The 11,527-nt window shown below is 47.2% G+C and overlaps 1 protein-coding gene and 2 long non-coding RNA genes across 3 annotated transcripts; 1 reads left to right on the forward strand and 2 right to left on the reverse strand.

Moving 5' to 3' along the window:
- Positions 1-3,057: 3,057 nt before the first annotated feature.
- On the reverse strand, positions 3,058-4,490 carry LOC120964602 (uncharacterized). The gene is made up of 2 exons (XR_005756920.2): positions 3,538-4,490; positions 3,058-3,353 (listed from the first exon to the last, which is right to left on the reverse strand). It is a non-coding gene; the product is annotated as an uncharacterized lncRNA (long non-coding RNA).
- Positions 4,491-5,081: 591 nt separating this feature from the next.
- On the forward strand, positions 5,082-9,083 carry LOC109787154 (IQ domain-containing protein IQM3). Its single transcript, XM_020345709.4, has 9 exons — positions 5,082-5,407; positions 5,730-5,844; positions 5,985-6,050; positions 6,282-6,370; positions 6,519-6,606; positions 7,564-7,710; positions 7,820-7,912; positions 8,104-8,205; positions 8,301-9,083. Exons 1-9 carry the CDS (start codon positions 5,205-5,207, stop codon positions 8,838-8,840), a joined length of 1,443 nt encoding a protein of 480 aa, XP_020201298.1. The 5' UTR covers positions 5,082-5,204; the 3' UTR covers positions 8,841-9,083.
- A 468-nt stretch (positions 9,084-9,551) lies between these two features.
- On the reverse strand, positions 9,552-10,640 carry LOC109787140 (uncharacterized). Its single transcript, XR_002238483.3, has 2 exons — positions 10,480-10,640; positions 9,552-9,914 (listed from the first exon to the last, which is right to left on the reverse strand). It is a non-coding gene; the product is annotated as an uncharacterized lncRNA (long non-coding RNA).
- Positions 10,641-11,527: the final 887 nt, after the last annotated feature.

Genomic DNA, 11,527 nt, shown 5'->3' on the forward strand with positions numbered 1-11,527 from the left:
AGTTGTACCTTGACCTTATGACAACTAGAACCAGATACTTAATAAAACACACCCTTCCAAGTGCCAGATATAACCCGGTGATCGCTCTCTAACAGGGCGACGAGGAGGGGATCGTCGGGTAGGTTTATGCTATGCGATGCTACTTGGTGAACTTACCATCTACTCTCTTCTACATGCTGCAAGATGGAGGTGGCCTGAAGCGTAGTCTTCGATAGGATTAGCTATCCCCCTCTTATTCTGGCATTCTGCAGTTCAGTCCACCGATATAGCCCCTTTACACAGATACCCATGCATATGTAGTGTAGATCCTTGCCTGCGAGTACTTTGGATGAGTACTCACGGTTGATTTTCTCCCTCTTTTCCCCCTTTCCTTTCTACCTGGTTGTCGCAACCAGATGCTGGAGCCCGGGAGCCAGACGCCACCGTCGACGACGACTCCTACTACACTAGAGGTGCCTACTACTACGTGCAGGCCGTTGACGACGATCAGGAGTAGTTTAGGAGGATCCCAGGCAGGAGGCTTGCGCCCCTTTCGATCTGTATCCCAGTTTGTGCTAGCCTTCTTAAGGAAACTTGTTTAACTTATGTCTGTACTCAGATATTGTTGCTTCCGCTGACTCGTCTATGATTGAGCACTTGTATTCGAGCCCTCAAGGCCCCTGGCTTGTATTATGATGCTTGTATGACTTATTTATGTTTTAGAGTTGTGTTGTGATATCTTCCCGTGAGTCCCTGATCTTAATCGTACACGTTTGCGTGTATGATTAGTGTACGATTGAATCGGGGGCGTCACAGGCGCCCCCCTTGCCTTCCCCCTCTCCCACTCGTTCCTTCCCCCTCCTAGTGGGACTAGGAAAGGGGAGTCCTACTCCCACTAGGAGGAGGACTCCTCCTCTTGGCGCGCCCTCCTAGGGCCGGCCGGCCTCCCCCCTTGCTCCTTTATATACGGGGGCAGGGGCACCCCATAGACACATAAGTTGATCATTGGTCTTTTAGCCGTGTGCGGTGCCCCCTCCACCATAATCCACCTCGGTCATATCGTAGCGGTGCTTAGGCGAAGCCCTGCATCGGTAGCTTCATCAACACCGTCATCATGCCGTCGTGCTGACGAAACTCTCCTTCGAAGCTTTACTGGATCGTGAGTTCGTGGGACGTCACCGATCTGAACGTGTGCAGATCGCAGAGGTGCCGTACGTTCGGTACTAGGATCGGTCGATCGTGAAGACGTACGACTACATCAACCGCGTTGTCATAACGCTTCCGCTTACGGTCTACGAGGGTACGTGGACGACACTCTCCCCTCTCGTTGCTATGCATCACCATGATCTTGCGTGTGCGTAGGATTTTTTTTTGAAATTACTATGTTCCCTAACAATACAACCCTTAGGGCGTCGTTTTGACTTTGGGTTTTGTTTAGATTAAAAGTTCGCCGTAGCTACAACTTCGCGTACTTCGTCTGTGTTCAACGACCAGACCAAGATGTCAAAGAACCCCACTTTCATTAATAAAGCTTTCCCCTTATATTCGCAATATCCAGAATGCAATTTCAGTTTCTTGCTTGTTCTTTGTTTGCTTGCAGGAAATAGACCTTCGTGGCCAGGTTGATCGTGCTTCGGTGTGGTCAATAACCCCTCGGAGTTGGTTTAGGGATTGCTAAGGCGCGACGTCCTCGCACGTTCGTAGTTGAATCGTCGAAGTCTACTCCACCAAAAACGATAGCCACCATCTCATCAAAAGATCAGGCCCCTCGCCTCTATCACATGTGCCTCCACTCCCTCCACCACACGCAAGAATAAGGGTCTGCGCCAACGGCGAACCTACGTGTAAACTCTGCGACCAGCCGACCCCATAGCTTTTTTTGGAAAGCAACCTAGAATTACTGCTCATCGTGAAGAAAAAAATAAAAAAATGCACGGACCCCACAAATTTTGAGGCTTGCACTGCCACTGGTCCGCACATACGGAAGCATCGACGAAAAAAATGAATAAGGGTATGTGCAGTCGTGCGCTAGCGACCCTATCCCGGTTCAAAACTCCCCCTTTGATTGAACCCTTGAACTTCAGAATGTGATCCACTTCCCTCTCCATTTTAATGTTGATCATCATCATCATCATCATCATCATCATCATCTGAATTCGATGATTCAAAGAACTTCTTTTGAATTAATTCATCAAGCTCCTTGTCTTGATACTCCTCATCCTATGAACCATCTGAATCCATCATTTTGCCTACAAAGGAATCCAAAAAAACAGATAGGACATTTTGTCGAACACATAGAGAGCAAGGTGTAATCTAAGAAAACACGGATGTACCGCAGCGACGAGACTTCCAGGGTGGAGTTTTCTGGTGATGTTGGCAACTTTGAGGGGTTGGGACGATGGCAGAGCTAGGGTGGCGGCGGGGTAGGGGCTAGGGGAGGGCCGACCCGGACGAGTGAGAAGAGAGAAGGGGAAAAGGGCTAGTTTGGCTAGGTCGTGGGGAGGGGTTTGATGAAAAATGTGGTAGGTTTTGTCTGTCGGATCCGACGTGTCGGACGCACCTGGTCCCATCTGGTCCTCGTCATATCCATCTCATATATGTGTTGGATATGGGGTACCGGTTAGCCCGAACGTATAGGGCCGATTTGAGAAGAGTTGGGTCACAATTTTTCTGACCGGTCACCGGTCGATCGGGTCATCTGTTTGAACATATAGGAGGCATTTGAGGAGCCCGGCTATTAAATATGGGAATAATTTGTAAGCCAAACCAAACTTAGACCAACCCATACATGTTCAAGTCCAACAATCACAACAAATCAATCCAAACTTTAAGTGCTACAATCCAAACCAAACTGGATTGCTGGTATTTTCAAGCCAAACCAATCTAGTCCATTCCCTAGAATCGGTTTGAGCCCAAAATTTGAAAATGTGGACTGAACACTCTTGCCGTTGATGCATGCACTGAACACTCTTGCTGTCGATGAATGCTCAGTACGAATTGATTGGTTTGGCTTGAAAATGTGCACATACATAGCTGTCGAATCAGCCCAAAATTTTCAAGCCAAACCAATCTAGTCCATTCCCTAGAATCGGTTCTCTGCCATAAAAGGATATCAACTGTTCCAGCGTGATTCAACATTCGAAGTTGGAGAATGACCAAAAGAACACTGGTTTTCATTACAAAGCAACCAACTGAGGACCAAACACTAGCTTTACATAACAAGTAAAGAGGGTAGCCTAGTTTCGTCCACGCTCCAACATCAGCTCCATTTCTCAGTTGCTCCTTTTTCTTTGACAACACATCATAGATGGACTAAGCGACTGATAGGAGCTCGGATTGGATCAAATGTCTCGTCAGATTACACAATACATGTACTGCAGAATACAAATTTCAGGATACGAACAATTCAAAGTATCAGGAAGGAATGGACAAAATGGCGGCGTCTCACTCTCACCTGCCGAGACGAGTGGGGTTCAGAGAGAGAGAGAGAGAGAGAGAGAGAGAGAGAGAGAGAGAGATGAGAGAGAGGGTGAGATAGAAGGGTGAGGATGCACTGACCTGCTGAGCTCCAGCCAGCGGCAACGGCAACGGCAACATCAACTGGCTAGCCCTAACCGTAGCGGCGAGCGGAGGCCAAGCTCCAGCCAAGGAAGGGGAAGACGGTGATCCACCGGACGGATGGTGTCAAAGGGAGGGGAAGGTGGTGACCAAACTCCAGCCAAGGAAGGGGAAGACGGCGATCCACCGGCCGGAGCCGGATGGTGTCAGAGGGTGGGGAAGGCGGCGACCAAGCTCCAGTCGGCAGCAACGACAGCGACATCGAAAGATCCCTAACCTTAGCAGCGGGCGGCGGCCGTAGAGGCGCTCCTCATCTAGGTCACCTACCCGTGTTGATTTGGTTTAAGACTATGGGTTAACATGATCTGAGGCCGTTCGGTTCCTGTCCAGACCAAACAAACCCGGTCCAATTATTTTTATTTTTTTGAGAAATCTCGCCGACTTTATGGATTCGAATCATGTTCATAGGTATAAGAATTGGGTCATGACAATTACCTATTAGGGTATGTACAATGGTCGATAAGATAGTCTTATCTTAAGTCATGCATGTAACTTAAAGATGACAAAAAAAGTCTACGATGGATCATCTCTTAGCCTTATCTTCAATAACTAGTCATTCCTAAAAATATGATGAGACATATTGTGTTAAGAGATCATCTCTTGTCTTCTCTTAAATAAGAGAAGACAAGCCTTCTCTTACACGTTATCTCTGCTTCACCTTATCATTTATCCTACGTAACACTTCTAAGATAGCACCATTGTACAAGCCCTTACAAGCATATTTGACGAGATTGCGAGCTTCAAGTCCAACAATAATTAAAGCCCAGACCAAACTAAACTGATTTAGGCACTTAACCCATTTCGTCCGATCCAAAAGCAGCCTGACTGAAACTATGGTTTCAGTCCAAACCATTCCCGGGTTACCGGGTGTATATACTGTTACTGTGACGCTGGGCCAGGGCAAGGACGCAGTTATGGAGCCACCTGCCATGGGTACCACGGGTTCTGGTAGTAGGTAAAGCAATAATTTGAATTTCGACGCTCAAACAGTAATAACAATGCGAATTTCTGTCCAGGAAAGCTAACAGTACTTGATGACCGTAAATGCGTTTGGACATAGACGTGCTATGTGCCGCTCCAGAATCATCACATACATAAACCGAGGAGTAGGTAGCAGGAGCATTTGCATCCACCGTGCACCTGAGAGGTGTATGGACAGCAATTCTGAGTCAACACACATCGTTTCTATGTGCCCGCTCCTGGACGAAACGCACGGGCACGGTGGACAGGACACGACCCGGCGGTCGACACACGATCTGCGACCGCGTCCAGCATGCAGCCCGTCACCACCGGCAATCCACGTCACCGTGGACCTTGGCATCCCATGCCACGCGTACTCGGTCGGCACTGAATAACATTTCTGCGCTCTCTTTTTCTTTCTGTTATTGCCGGGAAATCTTTCTGTACACTACACGTAGTTCCCGCCAGCACGACAGAAAACTAACTCAATAATAAGCGCATTAAATTAAATTATTGTCCAACAATCTCTCGTGTTACACCAGCGCAAGCATAAATTCCTGCTCCTGCTGCTGCTGACTCCTCCTTCCCCCTTCCTCCTCGAGAAGGCTACAACCATTAGTCCATTACCTTGAATCCTTGATAGGTAGATGGAGGTGGAGACCGCGATGCCTCCTCCGGCGGCCGGGCTGAACTCTGCCGTGCGGGAGCCGAACGACACGGAGGCCTCCTCGCCGTCGCCGGCGGCTGGAGGCGGCGCGAATGGCGCGGCGACCAAGGTGCAGAAGGTCTACCGGAGCTACCGGACCAGGCGCAAGCTCGCCGACTCCGCCGTCGTCGTCGAGGAGCTCTGGTAACCAGATCCTAGCAAAAGGATAACATGACTACCATGTTTGTTTCTTTTCCTCCATTTGGTCGTCTCATAATTTTGGCAAAGAAAATCGCCCAAACCCGCCTTTCTTGGGATTTTGCGCTTATTGCTGCCCTTTTCTTTGCTTGTTGCCCTCCCGCGAGCCGGAGATTTTGGTGTCGGCAATGCCTGATTTGCTTTGTCTTGATGATATTTTTTGTTTTTGTTTTTAAAAGGAGGATAGCCCCCGGCCTCTGCATCATTGATTTGTCTTGATGGTTACGGGTGCGGAAATTAAACTGTTTTTTGGTTGGATTGAACGAAGGTGGCAAGCGCTGGACTTCGCGCGGCTAAACCACAGCACCGTCTCCTTCTACGACGACCCGGAGCCGGAGACCGCCGCCTCGCGCTGGAACCGCGTCAGCCTCAATGCATCCAAGGTCTTGCCGCTTTCCCTTTCCCCGCATCAATCCCCAGCGCAAGGCAGCCCACCATGGCCTTTTCCCCACAAGAAAGTTATTCTTTTGATTGGAATTCTCCTTGATTTTAACTCCAACTCATGTTCATGAGCTTGATGCAGGTGGGTCAGGGTTTATCCAAAGATGCCAAGGCTCTTAAGCTGGCTTTCCAGCACTGGATCGAGGCTGTGAGTACAAAAACCGTACACATCAACTACTACTTTTAATCTAATTTTAGTAGTATTGTATCTGATGCCTTTCTATGCTCCCCAAATGAGTGTGAAAAGAATCAGCTTCGCAATATCAGTTGACTTGGACTTTCAGTTAGCTGTGAACATCCATGATAAAAGTTCTGAAGCTTGCACTGTTGATCTGGACTTCTGCTTGCAAAATTTTGAAATCTATGTGCCATCTTGTAGATTGATCCAAGACATAGGTACGGGCACAACCTGCATTTCTACTATGATGCCTGGTGCCAAACCCAGGCTGGCCAGCCCTTCTTCTACTGGTAAGAAAATGACTGCCACTGTGTATTATCAAAATTTTGCCGTTCAAACGAAATGATGCAATCAATATGTAGCTGTCATTTTCCTACAAGATAAGTCTGATGGATTTTGCACGGAAATTGATAAGTCTTTTTCCTTTTGCATATTCAGGCTCGATATTGGTGAGGGAAAAGATGTAGAGCTTCCAGAATGTTCAAGGGCTCTGCTGAAAAAGCAATGCATACGATATCTTGGTCCAGTAAGATCATTTGCATAATGGATGCTATCTTTATTTGGAACGATACCATTCTTACTGAAAATATTTCACTGAGAGCTGCATTAGAACTTCAGAGTGCTAAATAATATGTGGATCAATTGATAAAGGAGTTAAGAACAATAGCTAATACATTATTTAGTTTGTAAGTATATCTATCTAGTTAGGAAAGAGATAAGTTAAAATAGGAAGATGTTGATAGAGTTTGCTGGGAATGATATTTAGTTAGGCAAGAGATAGGTCATTTAGTTGGTAAGGATATCTCAGGTGTAAAGACAAAACTAAGCCAACGAGCCTGCCTAACTTCGACAGGGATTGGGCTGTGCCAGCATCTACATGAGGGCGAGTGCCCTCTCCTCGGTCTCTGGACTTCTGCGATCCGCTGCACATGACATACGTCTTAATGCTATTGTAAGAAAAAAGGGCAGCCTGGTGCACGTGGCTCCCGCTTTCAGAGGGTCCGGAGAAGGGTCTTAATGCCATTGTAAATAAATAAATACTCCCTCCGCCCATAATTGTAAGGCGCACACACACACACACTTCGCAAACTTATTGGTCAATAATGTGGATTACGTTAATACAAAAATTGGTATCGTTGGATTCATCCTAAAAGCACTTTTCAGTGGCATCAATTTGTACGAGACAATCCACATAGTTGGTCAAAGTTACATTTTGGAAAGGTGCATGCCTTATATTTCTAGACAGAGTTATCGAAGATAAATTTGACTGCAAAAGTTCCAGTAGTCTTGAATTATTTTTAATACTTTATACGTATGAGGTCATAGAACTCCCTAGCCTGTGCCATTTATACTTTTCTTCGATTGTTCATCTTAACCACAGCACACCCACCATGTTCATATTAGTCATAACAAATTGCCACATTAAACTTTGGAAGAAGATTGTTGAGCATGAACTCTGTAACAGTTGTCTAATGTTTTGCAGCAAGAGCGTGAGTACTATGAATACATCATTGAAGACGGAAAAATTATCAACAAGATATCTGGAGAATCACTTGATACAAGTCAGGGCCCTAAAGGGACAAAATGGATTTTTGTTATGAGCACAGCAAAGAAACTTTATGCTGGGCAGGTAGTTTGATAACTCACAGAATTTTATAGCTGCTGATCACCGTTATATAATGTTTTGGAAGATTAGCTTCACTAAATTTTTCAACTTGTATGCTTATTTCTATATCCAGAAAGAGAGAGGTGTATTCCAGCACTCCAGCTTTTTAGCAGGAGGTGCGACCATAGCTGCTGGAAGGTTTACTGCAGAAAATGGAGTTATCAAGGTATTGTGGAGAACCACCATCCTATCTTAGTGCTTCTATTTACACATAGATTTTACACTTGGTGAATTGTTACTTAAATATTGTATCTGTATCCCAAAAGATATAATAGCATACTCACAATTTTGTTCTTGAGCTTTCTCATTGGATGCATTGTGCTAATATGATGGTTTGGTGATCTCTTCTCATTTCAGTCCATCTGGGCATATAGTGGACACTACAAGCCGAGCGCGGAGAACCTTACCAACTTCATGAGCTTTCTAGAAGAAAATGGAGTTGATCTGAAAGAAGTTGAGGTATACTATTTTTGGTCCACCTGAATCTAATCACACTCCTATGTGTTACCAAATGTAAGACGATTCACTTAATCAACTTATTTTGGCATATTCAGGTGCGCTCATCCACCAAGGAAGACTACTATGAGGATCCAGTGCCTAATATCAAAGAGAACCCTGCTGCTGCTGCTATGATGGCATCCAATACTCCACAACTGATTCTGCCTTCCAACATGGTAGAAGAAGACAAAGCATCTGGGCCATCTTCACAGACTGAAGCTGACGAGGACGATAATGTCCGTGTGGAGCAAGCGAGACCAACCTACCAAAGAACCTTATCAGGTGGCCTGCAAAGTCCTAGAGACGCCGTCGTCTCGCAGGATGCAATTCTTGAGAGGGTGAATTCCAAGAGCAAGTCAAAATCCTATCAGCTCGGCCACAGGCTATCCCTGAAATGGAGCACTGGAAATGGTCCAAGAATTGGGTGTGTGAAGGATTATCCGATAGAGCTCAGAATGCAAGCGCTGGAGATGGTACAACTCTCGCCGAGGGCGTCAACTCCTCCGGCCTCGTGGAGGGTACCATCATGCCTCTCCCCCACCTTGCCAATGCCGCCGCTTGTGCCATTGCAGGCCTCCCTGCCCCAGCCAAGTTAGGAACTTGAGTATGGGCAACAGCTGTGTAGTTCTGCTGCTTCATATTAGCTGGGTGCTGCAAAAGTTAGAAATTTGTGCTTGCTGTTTTACCTATGTTCCGTGGACCCATTTGTAGCTCAGATGGATCTGATGAGGATTGTATGAGCTCCAATTTGGTGAATTGATTTAACAATGTATGATTGCACCTTTTTCCCGCCAAATGTCACTATTGCAGAAATAGCTTCATCAGAGTTTTCTGTTTCATATGTCATAGTATGCTTGCTTACGACAACCAGAAAACATGAGGGACAAAGCCTAGAAACCATGATCAAATTCAAAATTCAAGGAGAATCTTCGACTAAAGAGAGGTGCATTTGAAAACTTCTCAGAGTATCCTTACTGATATTACATACAGATACATCAGAATTGCAGAAGGCAGTATCATCGATGAGGATGAACAAGGTCAAAATCGGCGATATCACCGGTTCGGCACATCTTTTTAAATTCATCCACCTTCAGTTCACCTGCTATAATGTGTGAATATACTGTCATCACTGCTACTTAGTCACCACCAGCGCAGCCCCTGCATCCACAGTGAGCACACTCTATGACCTGTTCTTCCCTCAGATGCTTAGGACTACAGACACATGTGGTTGCAATGTTGTGATGTCGTGTCAGGATGCAGTGCAGGCAGCAGAGACGTTCCAATGAAAATTCAACATCAGTTGGCAGTGCAAGTTAATAATAATCTAAGAACAGGCAAGACCGTGACGCTTTAATTATATATCAGAAGGAGGAATGAGGCGACATATATCAAGTAAAGTGATGAAGGAAAATGACAGCTGATTTGCTTCTACAACAAATCAACAATCATAGACTTGGACTAAGTCGGGCTGTAACTTACATCAACACAATAAGCAAATTCTCCCACTTTACAATCCATGTTCAGAGAGAGATAATCCATGACAACCGCATTATTTACCATTGACATCTCAACAGTACATGGACTCTGATGAGACTCCTGGCGGCCAATGAGTTTGCCATCCGGGTACTACGACACCGCTCGTCTTTAACTTAGGCATGATGCTTCTTCTTCTGCAGTATTGAGACAAGAAAACTACACATCTTCAGAGCTGTAGTGTAGGCAGGAGTTTGGAGGAGTGTGCTATTTAGAATGAACTACAGAATGCAGAGTATTTTGTAGATAGTTCGTCCTTCAGCACATCAAAATCACTCCGGATACAGTGTTTACCACAACAAAGATTTGCAGAGTTTGGAGGAGTATGCTACATTTTAGAATGAATGCAGAATATATTTTGCAGATAATTCATCTTCTCGCACATTGTTGTACTCGGTATACAGTGTTTACCAGCTAATCATGTGGGCAACTCAAGGCAACTGAGTCGTCAACCGTCACATATATCTACAGCTACCAAATAAAGATTCCACTGCTGAATCCTCCAGCTAAGTAGTACTAGAAGTCACAACAGGGGCAATAACACTGCATTGAAAAGGCCGCTGCAGGAAGCCTGATCTTCCTCTGTCGGCAAGAACAGGTCTTCGTTATCCCAAGCGAAACTCGCAAGTATATTTATTTAGTTGTTCCTCTCGCAATCGAAAGTTCAACGAAGAACCCTAGATTGTCTGCACAAATACTCACCCATAGAAAGGAGGACGACTCAAACACCTGTGGCACGGAGAAGAAACCACTAGCGTCACTCACGAATTCTTGCTGCGCGGCGGAAACAGATTAAGGCTTAGCGCCGCCCGCCGGTCCTCGTGAGAAAGAATATGAGATGGTCGATGAAATATCTACTGCTAATCTCTTCTCACGTACTACAGAGCAACTCTAGCAGATCCATTATAACCCTGTCCCGCAAAATCGTTTTAAGGGCCCCTCCGACGGACTATTGTTGCCGCCTCAAGACTCTCGTTGACGAGCTCCGTAATATTGGCGCGAAGATTGACAATGATTTCTTTCTCAACACGCTCACCGCCGGTCTTAACGAGGACTTCGTCAACGCCGCGGCGAACCTTACCCTCATCCCCTCACCCTTCTTCGCCAAGTTCGTTGCTTACCTCCGGCTGGAGGAGCGGCGGATGAAGCAGGTGAAAGCGCGGGCCATCCACACCACCCGCGGCGCGCCTTAGCCGCCACCCGCCACCCCGGCTGCGCCCCAAAAGCAGCGCCACCCGGCGCCCTACCCGCAGCCGCCGCTGCTGCCCTTGCCGCCGCCCCTCGTACGGGCCCCCGCTCCTCCCGCGCAGCAGGCGCAGGCCGTGGGCCCTCCTCGCCAGCACCATCAGCTCCAGGTGCCTCCTCCGTGCCCGGCGGGTACAACCCGTGGACCGGTGTCGTTCATGTGCACACCATGCCGGTCCCACGGGCCCCTGCACCGACTCTTCCCGTGCCGCGTTCACCGGCGCATCAGGCGTACTACGCGGCTCCGCAGCCCTATGGAGGGTACCCACCGCCGCAGCTGAGTGGCGGTTACGTCTTCTCGATGACGTCGCCGTCACCTTCGCCGGCGCTGCCGCCGGTGCCTTGGGATCCGACGCTTCTTGCCGCGCTACACACCGCCCCTACGCCGAACAACTACACTGGAGGCGGTGATTGGTACATGGACACCGGGCCCACGGCTTACATGTTTGCTCATTCTGTTAATCTTGCCTCCTTCACTCCTGTCACCACCGACCGCCACATCATT

The sequence above is a fragment of the Aegilops tauschii genome, chromosome 5 (assembly GCF_002575655.3).
Source record: "Aegilops tauschii subsp. strangulata cultivar AL8/78 chromosome 5, Aet v6.0, whole genome shotgun sequence".
In the NCBI taxonomy this organism is placed as follows: Eukaryota; Viridiplantae; Streptophyta; class Magnoliopsida; order Poales; family Poaceae; genus Aegilops; species Aegilops tauschii.